Source organism: Trichosurus vulpecula, chromosome 4 (genome assembly GCF_011100635.1).
Source record: "Trichosurus vulpecula isolate mTriVul1 chromosome 4, mTriVul1.pri, whole genome shotgun sequence".
In the NCBI taxonomy this organism is placed as follows: domain Eukaryota; kingdom Metazoa; phylum Chordata; class Mammalia; order Diprotodontia; family Phalangeridae; genus Trichosurus; species Trichosurus vulpecula.
In genome coordinates this window covers 107,917,919-107,940,855 of record NC_050576.1, presented here as the reverse complement: position 1 = coordinate 107,940,855, position 22,937 = coordinate 107,917,919, and the positions used below count along the sequence as shown (strand labels likewise).

The 22,937-nt window shown below is 40.1% G+C and overlaps 1 protein-coding gene across 1 annotated transcript in view; it reads right to left on the bottom strand.

The window, feature by feature from the left end:
- Positions 1-4,852: 4,852 nt before the first annotated feature.
- The window catches only part of RHEX (regulator of hemoglobinization and erythroid cell expansion), a 67,264-nt gene continuing 49,179 nt past the window's right edge, over positions 4,853-22,937 (bottom strand). Inside the window, exons 3-6 of the mRNA XM_036755530.1 lie at positions 15,476-15,588; positions 13,282-13,440; positions 5,912-5,991; positions 4,853-5,053 (exon numbers count right to left, since the gene is read on the bottom strand). Of these exons, the coding sequence (XP_036611425.1) occupies positions 4,853-5,053; positions 5,912-5,991; positions 13,282-13,440; positions 15,476-15,588 (553 nt within the window). The remainder of the gene's footprint in view (positions 5,054-5,911; positions 5,992-13,281; positions 13,441-15,475; positions 15,589-22,937) is intronic.

The window sequence follows — 22,937 nt, the reverse complement described above, 5'->3', positions numbered from 1 at the left end:
TGTGTGTGTGTGTGTGTGTGTGTGTGTGTGTGTGTGTGTGAGAGAGAGAGAGAGAGAGAGAGAGTCAGAGACAGAGAGAGATACAGAGAGAGACACAGAGAGAGAAACCCAGGACTGAATGGATTTACAAGTGAATTCTACTTACAGTAAAGAGGTCTGAAGTTTCATGTATAGTTCTAGCTTTCTGTTTTACTATTATATATGAAAATGTCCATTTTCCAAAAAATAAAGTGAATTCTATCAAACACTCAAAAACCAATTTACTCTTATGTTACCTAACCTGATTGCCTTCCCTTTCTAAGGTACCTTCCATTTTTCTCTGTATATGTGTTGTATGTACCTACTTACCTGCATGTTTCCTTGATTATTAGAATCTAAGCACCTTGAGGGCAGGGACTGTTTTTGCCTCTCTTTGTATCCTCTGTTCATAGCACAGTGCTTGGCACATAGAAATTAATTAAGACTTGCTGATTTGATTACTTGATGGATTTGCAAAAGTAGAGGCAGAAGGCTTCATCTTTCTTTGAGACCACAAGGTCCTGATGGCCAAGCAAGGAGAGAGAAAAAGAAGCAGTGCTGCCTTTAAATGTTTAAAGGGTTGGAGCCCAGGAGAGATAGAGTGCCTAGATTTGATTTGCTTGACCCTAGAGGTCAGGATTAGCAACAATGGGTACAAGATGTGGAGAGACAACTTTAGTCTTTTTTTAAAAAATAAATTTATTTTTTATTTTTAGTTTACTACACTAAGTTCCACAAGTTTTGGGGTTCCAAATTTTTGACAACTTTAGTCTTGATGTAAAGAGCAACTCCCAAATAATTCGAGCTTCTCCAAGTGGAATAGGATGCCTGTGGGGTAAGTAAGTCCTTCACCAGAAGTCTTCCACAGTGACTTCCACATGAGTGCTCCTTGGGGATAGAATAGGGCGGGTTCCTGATGGTGGGTAGGTTGGACCAGATGACTTCTGCGGTCCCTTCTAACTTTGAGATTTACAGATGCTGTCATTAGGTGATCTTCCATTTCTATAACTTATACTAGGCTATTTTGTGGTCCCCATCGCCCCCTTTCTCTACTGTTTTACCTCTCATCTATGGGTGGCCTTCCTCTTTCTCTCCATCCTCTCTCAAAGCTTACTCTACAAAGGCCCACCTCTAAGTGATGCACTCCACAGTGTGAATTTAAATGAATGCATTACAGCTCCCAAGAATATTTGCATTTTAAACCTAAACTCTCTGCACAGAGAAGACTGTGTCCCTGATTAATCCAGCTTAATCTGTTTAGAGGAATTTTAGGCATCACCTTGCAGTTATGGGAGATTTTTGCTGGGGAGAGGATGGGCAGGCAGAGAAGGTTTCATCTTCCCTGCCACCCAACCTCCCACCCCACCCCCAAATCACACTCTAATAACCACGTGTGAGACTAGCCTGACATTAAAAAATACAGAAAGAGCATGAACTGGTAACATGGGATAGAGGTTCTGAGATATTAGAGCACATTTACTTTAGATGTCTCGTTGATCCTCCTCCCCCTCCTTTTAACCCACTCCAAGGTCCTGATCTATATCTGTCCACTGCACCCAGATGGCTCCAGAGGAGAGAGTGAGGCTGGTGACCTTGCACAGCCCTGCCTCACTTAAATCCAACTCACTTGCATGTCATGGCATCACCTTCCTGATGTCATTCATGGTCCTCTGAGAATGAAGGACAAACAAGGGAAAGGTAACTTTGGAGCTGGGAGCCTGCAGTCACCAGATGGCGACATAGTTCTGAAAGTGCCTTAGCACTTACAAACTGGCCAATGTTTGTTCCTTTGGGATTCTCCTGTTCCCCATCATTCTGCCACCTCCACAGCCAATAATAACCAGAAGTCATAATAGGTGCTAGCTATTTCAGAGGGTTATTTTGAAGAAAGCTCTATGTTAGTCCCTTAGAACAGAGTGTATCTGTCACACCACATACCCAATTTGCTCATTTTACAGAGAAAACTGAGGCTGAGGTGAAGTGACTTACCAAGGTTACACAGGAAATGTCTAAGGCAGAATTTGAATTTAGATCTTTCTGATTCTATCCACTGCACTATCTGCCTATCCATTAACTAATTTGACATTTAGGGTCCTAGCCCTGTTTTATTAATTAATCAGTAAACAATGTTTATTCATTATTAACATTCATTAATGTCTAATTAATAAACTATTAGCTATTTACTAGTTAATGAATAATTAATGTTAATTGATTTATAAAATTTTGAATTTTATTAACTAGACTTGTTAATAAAACAATGTTTATTCATTTAATAAATTATTAGTATTTATTAATAAAGTGCTATGATTTATTCATTGTTAATATTTTAGTTAATAAATGATGAATTAATAGCTCTATTTATTAATGCTGGATCCTCAAGAAAGTCATTTCAATCCTTCCTATTATAATACTCATTATAGACATTTTGAGAAAACTGAGTTCTCAGAGAGGAATTTAATCATGGTTAATGATAGCTCATGATAATGGGCTTTAGGGTTTACAGAGCACTTTATATACATCTTGTCCCCATTTTAAAGAAAAGAAACTGAGGCTCAGTGAGGTTGGGACTTGCCCCTGATCAGACATATGGCTAAGAAAGGACAAATGCAGGATTCAAACCAGAATCTCTCCTGACTCCAATTCCAAGGTTTTCCCACGGCAGCCCACTGAGTCACTTAGATCACCTTTCCAGCCACTTTGCCAATTGTTTCAAGTCCTTTGCTAATCCATTCCAGAGTCTCAGCCCATTCTCCCTAGAAGACTCACCCTTCATTCATCTACCTTGTACTCATCAGGGACACTTGGTAAATCACTTTATGTCAGATATTCTCAAGTCTCTATGACATACATGGGGACCATGCATTTTGCAAGTTATCCCCAGAACTCTAACTTTCAGTTGACTTCTTTTTAAAGTCATTAATGAATATTAAAGATAAAATTACAAACTTGCAAAATCCTCACAAAAAGATTACAGCAACTTCCCCCACCCCCACCCCCACCCCCAAAAAAGCTCATGCACTACGATCTAGTTGGAACCATCTCAAGGATGGAAAAATGGTTGAACAATTAAAACAGAGAAGCAATTAACATAGTCATGTGTAGTAGCAATTAGATTTCAAGATCTTTCCCACCCATTAATGGGCCATGTGACTTGCTTACATCACAGGAAGCCTGAGTTACATTGGTGGGAGGAGCTTCCTGACAGGAAAAGGAAGTTATGTCACAGAAAATGCTGAGAGAGAGGTGTAACAGCTGCTAATGGCCGCCTTCTTGATTGTTAGAACTGGACAGGCTGACCTAGCTGTACTGTGAGTTTGTTTTGGGGAAGACCCCAGCAGGGGGTCAGAGAGGTTTTGGGATGGTGAGTTTTCAGGTGTGACATGGTGTTTTAAGTTCCTTGCCGTTATGATGAAGTGGGCTGACTGGCTGTGGGAGCTGAACATTTGGTTATGGGATATGATTCTCTGGTGTCTGAATAAATGTTATGCTTCTTTTACCTTCTTTATGGAGAGTCTCTCATACCTTGCGATACGGAACCACATAGGCATATTCACAATTATCACTGATGTTGTGTTTATTGCCTTACTGTTTTATCATGTTAAAACCAAAAATATCCAAAGCCATGTGACTATATCAATCAATGTAGGGAAAAAGCCTCTGACAAAGCACAACACCTGCCTATGCCAAAAATCCTATAGTGCATAAGCAATAGTAAGAATAATAATAGCAGCTACCATTCAGACATCCCCTACTATGTAGCAGGCACTGTATTGAGCACTTTACAGATATTATTTCATTTGATCCTTGTAGAAGCCCTGGGATGTAGGTTTATTATTACCCCCATTTTACAGATGGGAAAACTGAGGGAGACAGAGGCTGAGTGCCTTGCCTGGGATCACACAGCCAGTAAGTATATGAGGCCATTTTTGAACTTAGTTCTTCCTGACTCCAGGACCAACACTCTATATACGCTGTTCTACCTAGTACTGTACGGACAGACTTTTAAAAATATATTATAAAAGCATTTATGTAGCATCAAAAGCATTATATATTTATTTATTTTTCTTTTGAACTTAGCAAACAAAAATAAAACAAGTACTTTCATTATATATGTATGTGTGTATGTGTGTATATATATATATATATATATATATATATACATATACATATACCCATATGTGTATATTAGAATAGGAAAAGAAGATTCGACACAGAACTATGAATCTCTACTCTACAGAGCTCATTTCCTTTTTTCAACATACAGTACTGCAGCTTTCAAAACTGTCCTGCTTGTCTGAGCTCCTTTCTGGCCTTCCTTCTACTCTCTTTTTTTATTTAAGGAAAAAAAGCCTCAATGGCCTCCCTTATTTTGTTTCCTCTCTCTCTCTCTCTGTCTCTCTCTCTCTCTCTCCCCCCTTTTTTTTCTCAGTTTGACTTGACAAGCACGATTACTGTCTAGAATAGCTATCTCTGCATGCACTATACCCCACTAGTAGAACTTAGGCTTGCTAAGGACCATGAAATCCCAGTACCCAGTGAGGTTTTCTGTACATAGTAGGCACTTAATAAATGCTCCTTGAAGTAAATAGAATGGATTCTAATACCTTTAATAAAATGTTCTGTGTTGGCACTTAATAAATGATCCTTGAATTGAACAGAATGGATTCTAACACCTTTAATAAATGTTCTGTGTCGCATCTTGACAATTCTACCTGGTCTTCAACCTGAATCCTTCTTGCTATAAGTTGTTTCCTTGTGTCTGTTAGTGAAAGAAACCACTTGCAACTCAAATCCAAGAATTTGTAGAGAAGGGAGCCCCAACGGTTGGCAGAATTCACATAGCTACTTCTGTGTACTCCACTGGCTCAGAGGAGAAGGAGCAATTGAAATTCCAGGCATTATTGGTACAATTCTTGGGGTTTACATTGACATAATCCCCAGCTGCCTTTATATTCTCATAGTCTGCAGGAGACAAAAGCTTTTGGGAAACAGTGGGTGGAAAGACCAGGGTGCTGTAATTCATATCCTTGGGTGCCTGGGAATATGAGAAAAGAGAGAGAAAATCAGGAGCCAAAATCTATCTTCCACTGTGGATGGGGTGGATGGGTAGACTTTAGCACAAAATGTTTATCTCTTCATATATTCAGGGTAGGGGCAATGGGATAATTATTCAGAGAAAAAGATGCTGAAACCCACATCACAGGGGTTAGGAGATCAGTGCCCTGGTGAACTGGAAAATCTGCATGAATTTTTTTATGCCTCCCTTTGTACCAGAGAAGTATGAACTTTTTCTTTTCCTTTTATTGGATGTTTACAGCACCTTACTGTAAAATTTGGGTTAAGTATTTGGTCATAGGCTTTGTGTTTTCTCCTGGTCTTTGTGGCTTCCGCAAAACTCCCCCCAAAATTCCCATTTAATTTCTTATGCTGACCCATGATATACAGAACCTCGACAGGAAAAGTTGCAGTGTGGAAGGGATAACTGTACTTCATTTAAGTGGTGTGTGGGCACGGGTAGATAGTGATGGTGGTTCACGGAGTGGGTAGGGAGAAGCCCAGGGACTCATCTCCCTATGGTACCAGGACTACAGGCCTGACTACACCCAAGAGAGTAGGACTGGCACCTCTTCATTAGCATATTCATTTTGGTAATCAGCTCAGACCTCACTCTCTTTCTGTTCAAACCTCCAGGTGGAAATCAGACCACCCACATCCAACAGGAAGTTGGATGATTTACTGTCTTTTCTTTCCTGGCCCCTGCTCCTACTTCCTTGGCCACTTCATCCTGAGATGTCTGTTTCCCATGCCAGCTCCCTGCAGCCTGGATGACTCTGCCCCCCCTACAGGGACTCACTTCTCTGGCAGTGCTTTGGCCCCTGCAAGCCTCTCTTACCTCACTGATGGAAGCTGGAGGATAGCTTTCTGAACTGTCAGAGCTATCTGAGGAGGAATCGCTGTCACTGTCACTGTCATCTAAGGCAGAGAAGAAAGTAGGAGGATTAGAGCACATCAGAATTGGATAGGGGCTCAGAGGTTATCTGAGCCAACCCCATCAGTTTACAGAGGACACCATCAACCATTCTTCTTCCAGGGGAAACAGTCAATCATCACCTATTGATTAAACACTTCCTGTGTCCCAGTGCTGGTGATACAATGAAAGGCAAAAACATGATCAAAATGGGGGAGAATGGAGAGTGATGACTTGGAAACAATGACAGTGGAGGACAGAGGGTGAATTAGATAAAGAGATAGAGAGACAGAGTCATGGAGACAGAGAGAGCGAGAGGGAGAATGACAACAGAGAAGAAACAAGAAGAGAGGGAGAAAGCAGGGTGAGAGAACAATAGATCAAGTTGGATGCTAGATTCAAAACTGTGATCCTATCTGGAATCCTCCATTAAGAGAGGGGGAAACTGAGGCACAGAGGGGGAGTGATAGGCCCGAGGTCACATAAAATGTAGTAGAACTAGGATTCAAACTCAGGTTCTCAGGGTCTGGTCAAAGATATCCCCTTCTGTCTTAAGAAAGCCAAAAGTTCCAACTATATATCACTTGGGCCATGGGTCAAATGGCTGATTGAATCCTATAGGCATAAAAATAATCATAATAGCTCACATTATAGGGCCTGTGTTTTGTTTTGTTTTGTTTTTTGGTGGAGGCAATAGGGGTTAAGTGACTTGCCCAAGGTCGCACAGCTAGTAAATGTCTGAGGTCAAATTTGAACTCGAGTCTTCCTGACTCCGGGCCTAGTGCTCTATGCACTATGGCACCACCTGGCTGCCCCTCTCTAAGGTTTACAAACAGGGGAATGCTGGTAAATATTTAACAACTGACTCTGGAGGGGAAAATGTACCCATTACACATTTTAAGATCAATCTGCATATTAACATTTTCTCCATCACTTTCTTAAATCTAGACAATGGACAAAATGATAAATAAGTCCTGATTTCCAAGTGTGATTTCTGAGGTTTTAAGGTTCATACTGAAAATTTAGCCATTATCTCAAGCATGCTCCAGCACACCCCTGATACAGAGGACTTTATTTGCAAAACCGAAAAGTTGGCAGGGTGACTATGATTAACCCCATTTCACAGATAGAAAAACCAAGGCTTAGAAAAGTGAAAGGTTTGCCCAGGGTCACAATATATGTTATGGGATTGGGAATGGAACCCAACCGAGTCTCCCGACTTAGAGTTTGCTGCTCTCTTCGCTGTGAAATGTTGCTTCTTTTCCAAGAGTATCAATGTGGCAGGAGAAGAGGATTGGGCAGAGGGTTCAGGAATGCCAGGCAGAGAGCACTGCACCAGGAGGAAGACTGCAAGGAGACAACCTCCTTAGGAGGCAGCTGGGCATGTAGAAAGAGCATCGGATTAAGAGACACGAGGCCTAGGTCTGAGTCTGGTTGGCTGCTGACTCACTCTGTGACCTTGGATAAGTCCCTTCCCATCTCCAGCCTCCAGATCTTACCTCAGTCCCCCGTGTCTCCACTTCACAAGAGTATGTAAGGAAATTGTTTTTTTAAGTCTTTAAGAGGTATCAAAACATGATCAGTTCTATTTTGTCCTGTTCCTGGAGATCACTGACAAATATTTAGATATCCCTTGGCTTTGGAAAGGTGGAGGGGAGAACACGTGAACAGCTCTAGCTCTAGAGTCCAACAAGTGTCAACAAGCATTTATTAAATGCCGACTGTGTGCTAAGCTCTGGGGATTCAAAGAAAGGCAAAAACAGGTCCAACTCTCAAGGAGCTAACAGTCCAAGCGGGGAGACAACAGGCAAACAGCAATGTGTGAACAAGATATCTATATGGGGTAAGTTGAGTGAAATAGAGAGAGAGAGAGAGAGGAGAGAGAGAGGAGAGAGAGTGAGACAGAGAGAAGTGGGGAGGGAAAGAGAGAGACAAGGGGGGGAGGGAAGAAGGGAGTTCCCATTTCCTATGATTACTATCCTGGATGACATCGGGCAAGTCACTAAGCTTCCCCTAGACCTCAGTTTCTTCATCTGTGAAATGAGGCCACTGGACTCCATGGCCTCTGAGTTCCCTATACCTCTGGTCCTATAATCCCCCTGGCTAACATGTCTCTCACTCTGAGAGACATGTTAGCCAGGGGGATTATCTTATCTGCCCCAAGACCATTCTTTCCCTCTCCTACCCAAAGCAAAGCCTCAAGAACCAGCAAGTAGATTTAAGAGTCAACTCAGTGCTAGATGATTTTGATAACCAGATTTTTGTTATAGGGAAGCTGAAAAGCTCCCATCCTAGGTGCCCAGCATACTCAACAGCACCTGGAGAGCTGACCATGGAGTGAGTGCTTGGTGAGAGACCACAGAGTGGGTCATCCTTTCCTAGAGGCAATAGCTCCTTTGGATATGCAGATGGTTCCTGAATTTCCCTGTCCAGTCACCAGATATACCAGCCCTAGAGCAATCAAAGTAGATGGCCTAATGAAAATGACTAGGGAGTCAAGAGACTGAACCAAAGAGTGACAGAATTTTAGAGTGAATTTCATCACATTCAATTCTGCCCTGTGTTCTAATTTATCAAGATCTTTTTTAGATCCTCATATCTTGTCCTGTATTCTTTTATTTTTTTTACTCATTCAACATCAATTTATTATTAGGGAAAGCAATGTTGGAGCTACTTAAAAGAAAAGGACAACATATAAAAATACACTCATATTTAGTATTTCAATGTCTAAAATGAACAGTTAAAATAACTTATTCCTTTAGAACTTCACAAAGGCAATAATATTTTTGCACACACACACATATATACACACACATAATGTTTTATTTTTCCCAATTACATGTTAATTTTTTTAAACATTTTTTCAAGTATTAAGTTCCAAATGCTATCGCTCTCCTCCTCGCACTGCTCTTTGGGATGGTAAGTAATCTTTTTTTAAAAATATTCTGTTTTTTATTTAATATTTTAGTTTTCAACATTGATTTCCACAAGATTTTGAGTTGCAAATTATCTCCCCATTTCTACCCTCCCCCCCATTCCAAGAAGGCATATATTCTGATTGCTTCATTCCCCAGTCAGCCCTCCCTTCTTTCACCCCACTCCCTCCCCCATTCCCCTTTCCCCTTACTTTCTTGTAAGGCAGGATAGATTTCTATGCCCCATTCCCTATATATCTTGTTTCCCAGCTGCACGCAAAAAAACAACTTTTTAAACATTTTTAAAGCATCTGCTTTTAAAACTTTGAGTTCCAAATTCTTTCCCCTCTTCCCTTTCCACCCACCCTCCCTGGGAAGGCAAGCAATTCAACATAGATCACACATGTATCATTATGTAAAACACTTCCACAATGCTCATATTGTGAAAGGCTAACTATATTTCCTTCCATCTTATCCTATCCCCCTTTATTCAATTTTCTCCCTTGACCCTGTCCCTTTTCAAAGGTGTTTGCTTTAGATTACCTCCTCCCCCTATCTGCCCTCCCTTCTATCATACCCCATTTTTTATCCCTTTCCCCTTACTTTTCTGTGGAGTAAGATACCCAGTTGAGTGTGTATGTTATTCCCTCCTCAATTCAAATCTGATGAGAGTAAGATTCACTCATTCCCCCTCACCTGTCCCCTCTTCCCTTCCAACAGAATTGCTTTTTCTTGCCACTTTTATGTGAGATAATTTACCCCTATCTCTCCCTTTTTCCCTCTCTCAATATATTCCTCTCTCACCCCTTAAATTTATTTCATTTTTTTAGATATCATCCCTTCATATTCAACTCATCCTGTGCCCTCTGTCTATATTACCTTCAACTCCCCTATAAGAGAGAAAGGTCTCATGAATTACACATATCATCTTTCCATGTAGGAATATAAATATAACAGTTCAACTTTAGAAAGTCCCTTATGGATTCTCTTTCTCATTCACCTTTTCATGCTTTTCTTGATTCTTGTATTTGAAAGTCAAATTTTCTATTCAGCTCTGGTCTTTTCATTGAGAAAACTTGAAAGTCCTCTATTTTATTGAAAATCCATATTTTGCCTTGGTGCATTATACTCAGTTTTGCTGAATAGGTGATTCTTGGTTTTAATCCTAGCTCCTTTGACCTCCAGAATATCATATTCCAAGCCCTTCAATCCCTTAATGTAGAAGCTGCTAGACCTTGTGTTATCCTGATTGTGTTTCCACAATATTCAAATTGTTTCTTTCTGGCTGCTTGCAATATTTTCTCATTGACCTGGCAACTCTGGAATTTGGCAACAATATTCCTAGGAGTTTTCTTTTTGGGATCTTTTTCAAGAGGTGATTGGTGGATTCTTTCAATTTCTATCTTACCCTCTGGTTCTAGAATATCAGGGCAGTTTTCCTTGATAATTTCTTGAAAGATGATGTCTAGGCTCTTCTTTTGATCATGGCTTTCAGGTAGTCCAATAAATTTTAAATTATCTCTCCTGGATCTAATCTCCAGGTCAGTGGTTTTTCCAATGAGATAGTTCACATTGTCTTCTATTTTTTCATTCCTTTGGTTCTATTTTATAATATCTTGATTTCTCATAAAGTCACTAGCTTCTACTTGCTCCAATCTAATTTTTAAGGTGGTATTTTCTTCAGTGGTCTTTTGGACCTCCTTTTCCCTTTGGCTAATTCTGCCTTTCAAGGCATTCTTCTCCTCATTGACTTTTTGGAGCTCTTTTGACATTTGGGTTAGTCTATTCTTTAAGATGCTACTTTCTTCAGTATTTTTTTGGGTTTCCTTTACCAAGTTGTTGACTTGTTTTTCATAGTTTTCTTGCATCACCCTCATTTCTCTTCCCAATTTTTCCTCTACTTCTCTTAGTTGCTTTTCCAAATGCTTTTTGAGCTCTTCCATGGCCTCAGACCAATTCGTATTTTTCTTGGAGGCTTTTGATGTAGGCTCTTTGACTTTGTTGACTTCTTCTGGCTGTATGTTTTGGTCTTCTTTGTCACCAAAGTTTGAGTTTGAGTCTCAGTTTGACTCAGTTCTTTTTCACTGCCTATTCATGTTCCCAGCCAACTACTTGACCCTTGAGCTTGTCAGGATATGATTGCTTGTAGAGTAGAGAGTACTTTGTTCCAAGCTTTAGGGTCCAAGCACTGCTGTTTTCAGAGCTACTTCTACTACACCATCACTGCAGGCTCTGTCACAGCAGCACTCCTCCTCCCCCAAGAACCAACTAGGACCACAATACAGATCTGAGCAGGGTACAGCAAGAGAATCTGCCTTTGTGCCCACAAAGCGCTCCTTGTACTCTCGCTCTGTTCTGCTGCTAGATTCCTCCCACCATGTCAGCCAGGGACTTGGGAAGCTGCTGAAGCTGGTGCTCTGGAAGTAGCCTCAGGAGCTTCCGGCTGCTGCTATGGCTGCCGCTGTACCACTTCCTCCACCCACAGAGTTGGCAGCCAGACCACTCTGAACTCAATCCCATAGTTTCCCCCTAACCTGCTCTTTGGCTTTTGTGGGTTGAGAAGTCTGGCAACTGCCACAGCTCAATGTTTCATGGCCTCAAGGCCTGTTCAGGCTGGCTGACTCAGGGTCTGATCTGTTCCGGCACAACCCATGTGGGGCAGCCCTCCACTCTCAGCATCATGCAATAGATCCTTCCCATTGACCATCCAGGCTCTCCTGGGCTGGAGACCTGTTTCCCTCTGCTATTTCGTGGGTTCCGCAGCTCTAGAATTTGTTCAGAGCCATTTTTTACAGGTGTTTGGAGGAATTTGGGGGGCAGCTTAAGCATGTCCGGGCTTTCCAGCTGCCATCTTGGTTCCGCCCCTCCCCCTTGTCCTATATTCTTGAATATTTCTTGAATATAGGACAAGATCTTGTCACCCAGGGTGAGAGTTATCCTTCTCAGTTTGGTGTCTGGGTTCTTTATCAAGAATGTAAAAGACCAAAAGGCCAAGCAGTTCCCTGGAACACTGCATTGGAGAGACCTCTTGCCAAGCTGGCACAGAACTAAGCAGAGACTCTTCTTTGAATCCAGCTACTCAGCCAGTTCTGAAACCATCTAATTGCTTTATCTTCCAGCCCACATCTCTCCATCTTTTCCAACTATGAATGACTTAGCTATCCTCAACAGCACAATTCTGAAAGGCTTATGATGAAAAATGCTATCCATCCCCAGAGAAAGAACTGATGCGAGTCTGAATGCGGATTGAGGCATATTTTTTTTACTTTATTTTTCTTGGTCTGTTGTTTTGGTTTTCTTGGTTTGTGTTTTTTCTGTCTCACAACATGACTAATGTGGAAATATGTTTTTCGTGACTGCACATGTATAACCTCTACCAAGCTGCTTGCCTCCTCAATAAGAAGGGAAGGAAGAGAACAAGAGAGAGAATTCGGAACTCAAATTTTTTAAAATGAACTTCAAATTCCTTTTACATGTAATTGGAAAAAATAATTTTTTTTAAAGCATATAGGTGACAGACCTTTTATAGGCAGCAAGGAAGGAAGTAGTAGATAGAAACAAAATGAAGATTAGAATAGGGAGGACAATAGTGGGAGGCCGTCTGTTGGAGAAGATAGAAGGATAGTATTTTAGGATAGTACCCTTAAGTGTAGAGATGGGAAGAGAGTTGTTTTGATTGTCTGTGAGCTTGGATTGGAGTCCTTTGTGTCATATGCTTTCTTCGCAGTGAAATAAAGTACATGAGAGAAAGAAATAAGGGAGGGAGAGAGGGAGGAAGGGAGGAAGAAAGGAAAAGAAAGAAAGGGAGGGAGGGGAGGAAGAAAGAGAATGGAAGGGAATGAAAGAAAAGAAAGAAGGTAGGAATAGAGGAAAAGAAAGAGAGCTAGATAGATAGAAAGGAAAGCAGGAAGGAAGAGAGGGAGGAAGGAAAGGAGGAAGGAAGAAAGAAAGAAGGGAAGAAGGTAGGAATGAAAGAAAAGAAGAAAGAAAGAAAGAAAGGGAGGGAGGGAAGGGAAGAAGAAAGAAAAAGAAAGGAAATGAAAGAAATGAAGGATGGTAAGAATGAAGGGAAAGAAAGAGAGAAAGGAAGAAAAGAAGAAAAAAAAGAAAAGAAGGAAGGAAGGAAGGAAGAAAAGAAGGAAGGAAGGAGGGAAGGAAGGAAGACAGACAGTGGCACACTACTGTAACACACAAAGCAAGATGACATAAATGAAATCAACGTAGGGCTTAGCTTTGGAGAAAACATAAAGAATCAATGAGAACTCTTCTGCAGTGGAGAAGGGATGATTCAGGGAGGATAAACAAGGGGCTACCCCTTCCAAGATCTCCCAGGGAACAGTAGCACCTCTAATGATCTCAAAGCAAGGTAAGATTACTCACCCCTACAGGCCAGGGCAGGACCTGGAACATTCCTCTTAGACTTTCTCTTTTCCAAGGCAGGTGGATCACAATTGCCTTCTGGCTTCTTTGGTGCCTGGGCCTGGGCCTGGGCCTGGGCCTGGGCGCTTGCAACTTTCACCATTTGGCCATAGTAGTTGGCTAAAGAGGGAATGTTTGGTGATTAAGATCTAACCTTAGACTTTTCCTTTTTCGATCCAATGTCTGTCCAAATGCTTTCATTAGAGTACTAGAAAATTATAGTTATCTAGAGCTGGGAGAGATTCTCAAGAGGCCATGTCACCTCACCCCCTACCCTCAAGCAAATAGATACCTAAATCAGTTGAGCAGATTTATTCTATTGGTGTTTCTACAAGCTCCTGTAGGAGCCCATTAGATGCCTGTGTTCTTTCTGGCTAACACATGCACTCTCTTGTTCAATTCCAGTCCATTTCTGAGCTAACATTTAGTCCAGTCAGGAGATGAGAAAAATAGATCAGCAGCAGGCTAAACAGTGGCACCTCCTTCATCCTTTCCTCATAGGTACTATTTTTTTTGGGAATTCATTGGGCTTTAAAATTTTCTTTTTCTGAGATCGGATTTTTTTGAGTCTCTATACCATATATATGTATATACACATATATATGTTCATATACATATTTTATACTTTTGCAAGTATTAATTTATTTCTTTTAAGTTTTGAATTGCATTAGCATATAACTAGGAAAAATAATTTCTAATGGTCTTCATTTCGTCTCTTATCATTTCTTCTTTTTTCTTTCATTTTTATTTACATATTTTTTCCTTTCTTTTTTTGTTGTTGTTCAGTCACTCTTTGCGAGTCCAGGAATGTAGTGGGGTTTTCTTGGCAAAGATACTGGAGTGGTTTACCATTTCTTCCTCCAACATGTCCCCATGTTACTGATGAGGAACTGAGGCAAATAGGGGTGAAGTGACTTGACTAGGGTCACACAGCTACTAAGTGTCTGCACTCTGGCTTGAACTCCAATCCTCCTGACCCCAGGCCTAGTCCTCTATTCACTGTACCATCTAGCTGCCCTTCCTTTTTTTTAGATCAAAGTTTCTTTTATTGATCTTATTTTAAAACTCCTGCTATCATTTGTAATTGCAATAGATTTAAATCAGTTTTTTATTTTGTTCATCTTTTCAAGATTTTCAGAATTGTGAGTATGTGTGTTTATCTGGGATATTTTGCTTTGTTGCTTTTCTAATTTGTTTTTGTTTTTGTTTTTGTTTTTAGTTGCAGGCCCAATTCATTGATCTCTTGCTTCTCTCTTTTATCGATGGAAAGTGCTCAGAGATGTGTTTTTCCCTAAGGACTGCTAAGACTTTGCCTCACAAGTTTTGATGTGTCTTGTAGTTACCTTTTTCCTTGATAAAACTACCTGTTAGTTCAGTGGTTAGCTGTTTGACCCACACATTCTTTAGACTTATATTATTTAGTTGGCATTTAAATATGAATCCCTTTTTTTCATATTCCCCTTACTGATTATAATTCGTTTTGTGTTGTGGTCAGTAAAGGAATGCGTTTAACATTTCTGCTTCTCATAGGTACTATTTTGATCCCTTTTGATTATTTGACCCCAGGAAGAGAGTCTGAATGGTAGAAAGACATGGAGTGGCAATATTTTGGATAGAGAATGTAGCCAAGGTAAGGAAATAAAGGATTTACAGAGAGCTTCCTAATTTTAAGAGAGAGCTGGAAGTAGTTAGTGCAGAGCAAACAGGGCTTTGTCCCAGCTCATCTCCTCCCCAGGAGGGCGTCCTTCCATGATCCCCTCTTACTATAACCATCCCTGAACCTCACCTTAATGTCTGGAATCTTCCAGAGATGTGAGGTACAACTGCCTCCATGGCACCCTTGGGAATATAAGTTATGAACTCTATCACTGTTGGGACTGGTCTCTGTGCTGACCCTACCCCTCCAGTTGAATTTATTTCTAATGCATGGGAACAGGGGAAGTTTTGTCAGGGCCCTGCAATGGTGCAAAGTCTTTCTTCTGAGGGGCCCTTTGAAGAGTCTGGTTGATGTATACGGTGCCTAGATCTTGGCACCCTAGGGGACTCTGTTCTTGACTTAGCAAGCACTCAAATCAAGGTCGGGATTGCTGCATACCAAGTATTTAAGTTCGGTCCTGGGTACAGGGATACCCAGGTTGTTTTTATTGAAAATTACCTATTTGCCTTCGGAGTAAAATGTATAGGATTAAGAGGAGAACGGCTTGAAGGAGGAAGGCAATCACTTCAGTCAGTATGATGTGCCAGAGTGAGAGTTCAGCTTGCTGGAAGCTGAAAAAAAAAGACAGGGAGGGAAGAAGAGGACCAGAATTAGAGTCTTTAAGGATGCTGTGGCTGTTACATCAGCTCTCCTAGACCCTGACTGATTGCCAATATGCTGAGCAACTTAATGAGATACACAAATTTAAGGATTTATTCACTTTTGTGACTCTGAAAAGTCATCTAACATCTATGAAGCTGTTTCCCCTTCATATATGACAAAGGCTAGCAGGAAGGGGGGATAATCGTAGGGAGACTGAAAAACTGGTTACTGTTTGGCCCAGAACCCCATCACAAGCAAGCCAGGGCCAGAAATCAGACTCAGGTGTGTGGGGGAGTGTGGAGAGGTGTTCGTAGGGCTTGTGATACCCAGTACTAGCCTTAAGTTCTTTGTTGATCTGGATGATTGAGTAGCCATCCTCATTGAAGCTCAGGCTTCTCTGGGGAAAGAATAAGCAGGTAAGAAGACTTCCAGCTGCTGCCAGGACCTTCTCTCTGGGAGATCTGTAGGAAGCAAAGCATCAGTGTTAGGACTCTTGGTTTGAAATATGACTAACGCAGAAATATGTTTTATATGATGTCTTATGTATGATGAACATTTTATTTCTTGCCTTCTCAATGGATAGGGAAGGGAGTGGAGAGGAAAAGAGCATTTGGTACTGAAAATAAAAAATTTTTAAAAATGTAATGGAAATTGCAAAGAATAAGGAGAGAGAGAGAGAGAGAGAGAGAGAGAAGAAGGCCACCCCAACCCCACCCCTTTATAGAGGTGGGAGATCTACAAGTGCATATTATACACATTTTCAAACTTTTTTGATGTATTAATCAATTATGATCAATTTTTCTTCTTTTCCCCTTGTTTTTGTCTTTAGAAGTACTATTTGTTTATAGAATTTGTTTATAGAATTACTGTCTTGGAGGGGAAGAAGGAAAGGTACTGAGGAAAATTATGGTGAAATAGAAAACAAAAGACATCAATAAAAATGTATTAAAATTATTTTAAAGAAGATAAAAATAAATAGTATTGGGTGGAGCCAAGATGGTGGCTGGAAAGCAGGGACTTGCTTAAGCTCTTCCCCAAATCCCTCCAAACACCTGTAAAAAATGGCTCTGAACAAATTCTAGAGCTGCAGAACCCACAAAGTAGCAGAAGGAAGCAGGTCTCCAGCCCAGGACAGCCTGAATGGTCACTGGGAGCAGAGCGCAGCCCAGCGTGGGCCATGCCAGGACAGACCAGACCAGGAGTCAACCGGAACAGGCCTTAGGGCCATGAATCATTGAGCTGTGGCAGTTACCGGACTTATCAACCCACAAACAGCAAAGACCATGGAGCAAGTTAGTGGGTAAACTGCTAGATCAAGTTAGAGAGTGGTCATGCCACCAGCCCAGGGGGTGGCAGAGATGGTGCAGTGGTGGAGCTCCAGTGTCGGCTGCTTCTGGAGTCCTTGGCTCACATGGTGGGAGGAATCAAGTGACATACCAGAGTGGGAGTGCAGGGATTGCTTTGCCCTGCTTGGATCTAGGTCACGATCCTGGTTGGTGGTTCTTGGGGGAGGAAGAGTGATGCTGTGGCAGAGCTTGCAGTGACAGTGGAGTAGAAGTAGCTCTGAAAACAGCAGCACAGCCCCTAAAGCTTGGGACAAAACACTCTCTACTCTACAAGCAGTCATACCCTGACAAAAAGCTGAGAGGCTGGGAACATGGCCAGGCAGCAAAAAAGAATACAGACTCAGACTCTAAAATCTTTTTTTTATGACAAAGAAGATCAAAACATACAGCCAGAAGAAGTCAACAAAGTCAAAGAGCCTACATCAAAAGCCTCCAAGAAAAATATGAATTGGGCTCAGGCCATGGAAGAGCTCAAAAAGCATTTGGAAAAGCAAGTAAGAGAAGTAGAGGAAAATTGCAAAGAGAAATGAGAGTGATGCAAGAAAATCATGAAAAAGAAGTCAAGGAGACCCAAAAATACTGAAGAAAATAACACCTTAAAAAATAGACTAACCCAAATGGAAAAGAGCTCCAAAAAGCCAATGAGGAGAAGAATACCTTGAAAGGCAGAATTAGCCAAAGGGAAAAGGAGGTCCAAAAGACCACTGAAGAAAATACCACCTTAAAAATTAGATTGGAGCAAGTAGAAGCTAGTGACTTTATGAAAAATCAAGATATTATAAAATAGAACCAAAGGAATGAAAAAATGGAAGACAATGTGAACTATCTCATTGGAAAAACCACTGACCTGGAGAATAGATCCAGGAGAGAGAATTTAAAATTTATTGGACTACCTGAAAGTCATGATCAAAAGAAGAGCCTAGACATCATCTTTCAAGAAATTATCAAGGAAAATTGCCTTGATATTCTAGAACCAGAGTGTAAAATAGAAATTGAAAGAATCCACCAATCACCTCTTGAAAAAGACCCCAAAAAGAAAACTCCTAGGAATATTGTTGCCAAATTCCAGAGTTGCCAGGTCAATGAGAAAATATTGCAAGCAGCCAGAAAGAAACAATTTGAATATTGTGGAAACACAATCAGGATAACACAAGGTCTAGCAGCTTCCACATTAAGGGATCAAAGGGCTTGGAATATGACATTCTGGAGGTCAAAGGAGCTAGGATTAAAACCAAGAATCACCTACCCAGCAAAACTGAGTATAATGCTCCAAGGCAGAATATGGATTTTCAATAAAATAGAGGACTTTCAAGCTTTCTCAGTGAAAAGACCAGAGCTGAACAGAAAATTTGACTTTCAAATACAAGAAACAAGAGAAGCATGAAAGGTAAACAAGAAAGAGAAATCATAAAGGACTTACTAAAGTTGAACTGTTATATTTATATTCCTACATGGAAAGATGATGTGTATTATTCATGACACCTTTCTCAGTATTAGGGTAGTTGAAGGGAATATACACATATATAGACAGAGGGCACAGGGTGAGTTGAATATGAAGGGGCAATATCTAAAAAAATAAAACTAAGGGATGAGAGAGGAATATATTGATAGAGGAAGAAAGGGAGAGATAGAATGGGGTAAATTATCTCACATAAAAGTGGAAAGAAAAGGCAGTTCTGTTGGAAGGGAAGAGGGGACAGGTGAGGGGGAATGAGTGAATCTTACTCTCATCAGATTTGACTTGAGGAGGGAATAACATACACACTCAATTGGGTATCTTACCCCACAGGAAAGTAAGGGGAAGAGGGATAAAAAAGGGGTTATGATAGAAGGGAGGGCAGACAGGAGGAGGAGGTAATCAAAAGCAGACACTTTTGAAAAGGGACAGGGTTAAGGGAGAAAATTGAATAAAGGGGGATAGGATGAGATAGAGGGAAATATAGTTAGTCTTTCACAACATGAGTATTGTGGAAGTGTTTTACATAATAATACATGTGTGGCCTATGTTGAATTGCTTGCCTTCCTAGGGAAGATGTGTGGGAAGGGAAGAGGGGAGAGGATTTGGAACTGAAAGTTTTAAAAGCAGATGCTCAAAAAAAAGTTGTTTTTGCATGCAACTGAGAAATATGATATATAAGGCATGGGACATAGAAATCTATCCTGCCTTACAAGAAAGTAAGGGGATGGGGGTGGTGAGTGGGGTGACAGAAGGGAGGGCTGACTGGGGAATGGGGCAATCAGAATATATGCCATCTTGGAGTTGGAGGAGGGTAGAAATGGGGAGAAAATTTGTAACTCAAAATCTTGTGGAAATCAATGTTGAAAACTAAAATACTAAATAATAAAATAATTGTTAAGAGAAAAAAAAGAATTCATTCCCACATAATTCCTTTCAAATATATAAAAATAAGTACTTTTTAATGTTTCTCTAAAATAAATAAATAAATAGTGCTAGGTGCTGGACTTAAGTTTCTGACACCAAATGTTAATGTGTTAATATGTGTATAAAAATGACAACGCTGTCATCAATTAATTTACATATCTAATTTAATACTAATGAAAACACCGATGCAAGGATTCTTTCATGAAATTGGACCAAACCATACTGAAATTTATGTGTGAAAATAAGTTGGCAAGAATATCCTGAAAAAAAAAAGCTGGAGTGGAATTGAGATACCAGATATATAAGAAAGGTATTTGATAAGGGTACAGTAAATTAAAATTGATAAAAGAATTCATTATTTAATAAAGGTACTTGGAAAGTCATTTGGCAATATGATGGGAAACTGTTTTAGACATACTGCTGTCACACCTCAGTCAGGAGGCCAATTTAACAAACAAGCTTTTACTAAACTCTTATTTAGGGCAGGCACCAGGCTAAGTCCTGAAAAAGAAAGAAAGGCAAAAATGAAACTCAGTCAATTTCTGCCAGAGGATAGACTCGAATATAAAAAATGTACTACAAAGATGGAAGAAAATGGAATGAGGAATTTACCTCAGTTATGGAGAGGAGAGGACTTTTTCCTATTAAATAAAAAGAAGAAATCATTAAAGATAATATATTCTTAGCTACATCAAAATAAATTCTGTCCTCCAAAAAAGCAATGTAATCAAGAGAAAAACAGATTGAGAAAATAAGTATGACAAATGCAATGGATAAAAAGATAAATGCAAAATTCAATGGTCTAAAACCACTAATAATTCAAAAAGGTAACTTTCAGTCCACAGTGAATAAAAGGTCAGAAGATATCAAGAACAGAAGGGAGGGCTAGCTGGGGAACAGGGCAATCAGAGTATATGCCATCTTGGAGTGAGGGGGAGGGTAAAAATGGGGAGAAAATTTGTAATTTCAAACTCTTGTGAAAATCAATGCTGAAAACTAAATATAATAAATAAGTTTTTAAAAAGAAGATATTAAGAGATCATTTTTAAAAGAGGAAAATCAAATCATTAGCCATTACTTGAAAGAGTCTCAGCCTTACTAATAAACAAGAGAAAAAAGTAAAACAACTTTAAGATAATACCTCTTTATCTATCAAAATGGCAAAAAATAATTAAAAGCAACAGCATTCAAGGTTGGCAGGGTTGTGGAAAAATAATGTTCATTCACTGCTAGTAGAATTGCAAATTCGCAGATTTTTTTTGGAAAGCAGTATGAAGTAAAAGTTACAAACACAATCATGGTTTCTGACCTAATAATTCTACTTTGGGGATTATACCCTGAGAATGTAATTTTTAAAAAGAGCTGTTAAAATATTTTATTTGTGTATTTATTCTTTTAAACATTTAAAAATACTTATTTGTAATTTTAAAAACTGGAGGCAAATTAAATGTCCAATAATTATGGAATGATTAAATAAATTATGGTGCATTAGTGTTATGGATATAATGGGAGTAATGGCTGAAAGTGTGACATAGTGGATTGATCTAGGCTTAGCTTTAGGAAGATGGGGGTCAAATCCTTTGGACATATACTGGCTGTGTAACCTCAGGCAAGTCACTTAATCTCTCAGGCAATTTCCTAGGAGTTACTCACTTCTAAGCAGGTTGACCCTGGGTTGATAGAGGGAGTTGGTAGAGGAATTGCCTGCACTCAGGAAGCCACAGCTCCTTGGCAAATAATGTAATAGGACAAAATAATTATATCCTGCTAAAAGAATAAAAAAGAGATTTATCCACCTTCATTTATATTTATTCTGTGTACTGTCTTACACAGGTGTTTATACCCACCTGATTTTATTCTGAACCATTAATTTTCTCATGAGATGTCCATCCCGCTGGCTGATTTTTAGTTTGGATAACTGCTGCCTGTTATGGTAATTAGGGTGGGACTTTTTTTTTTTTTACTGTTTTCTCTTTTAGAATGCTAAAATAATCAAGAGCATTTGATTAAGTCTTGCTAGGTGCAAAGCCCCAGGCCCACACCCTTTTGCTAACTGGATGTGAAGCCCCAGGCCCACACCCTTTTGCTGATTAGGTGTGAAGCTTTTGCCCAGAAGAAGGGTATATATACTCGGAGGTTAGCATTTTGCTTTGGGGCTCTCACTCACTGAAAGAGTGTGATATGATTTGAGCAGATATGGGTAGCTGTTGGAGCCCCCCAGCTTTGAAAACCCAGATGTTGGTGCTTCTCTCTCTGGTAACTATGTAATTCTTTGGTCAGACAGATAGAAGCCTGTATGTTAACTGTGTGTGTTTACTCTGTTTATATTGTCTCTGTTGGTAATTTCTGTTTGTATTTGCTCTAAAGTTCAGGGTGCTGGCTTTTCCCCTTGAACTAAGTGAATGACATATGTGTGTTCGATTAAAATGAGATTATTAACCCCTTAAAGTTGCTTTCCTTATAAAAGCAGATCAAAGGACCTGTGCTGGCAGCCTTCCTGTGTGCTGGTGTTATTGGTCTTACACAGCCATAGTAGCAGCAAGCAGCACTGTTGTTACACTACCCAAATCTCAACCTCCCAGAGGCCCCACAGTCATTGAGTTATTGTATACTCTATAGCTTTCCTGATCCAGATGCTGCCACAGTATCTGATGTTTTGCAATTTTGCCAGGTCCCCCTGATTCAAGAGCTGAGTATTTCAAAAGTCACAGTGATGGCAGTGACAGACTCAGTGATGGTCCATTTCCAGAATGACCAGGTCTGGTCAATTTGCTTCCCTTTGCCTCAGAACAATCAGATTCATAGGATCCTTAGTGGTCTCTTGCACTTATCCCCAATATGTGTAGGATGGCACCGTGCTTTTGGGTGACAGTCCCACTCAAATGATGGTTATAGTGACCAAGGATATGGAAGAACATTTCATTCATTGATCCCCATTGATGGCAGTGTTTATACCCAGAACCAAATCTCCTGGTCCCATTCTAAGGGATGTCATTTAATCTGGATCTGTGGATTAAAGGCCAGTCTGCAAAATGGGTAAAGGATCTCCACTAGTGAAAAAAAATTAGGCCAAGGCCATAGACCTGACAGAATGTACCTTACCCTTATCTGGTTTGTTGACAAGTGGTTGATTACAAAATTGATCAATACTTCCATAAATTAGGATCGACAAGCATGAAGACTGTCAAGAGATCTGAAAATAATGTAAAATGAAAAAAAGCAAAACCAGGAGAGGACACACTAGCTAAATAGGCAGGTAAAAGGGAATGAATTAACAAACAAAGCAATTTCATGAAGAATAAGAGGGAGCAGTTAAAAAAAAGTTCATTTATTTAGCTATAAATAGTCACAAACTACAAATATTTGTAAAAAATAGTTGAGCCTCAGAAGGCCTTCAAGCCCAAGGAGGCTCATTCGTGAGGAGTAGGAGGAACAGGATTTTTTATCTTCCCATTAGTGTTTTCTTTACTCAGAGTCCTGGAACTCTAGTGTTAAACCTAGGCCTGTAGTTTCACTGCCTAGGCTTATTCTCAGACAAAGGTAGAATTGCCCTTTTGAAATGGTGTCTACTGAGCACCAACATGGAAGA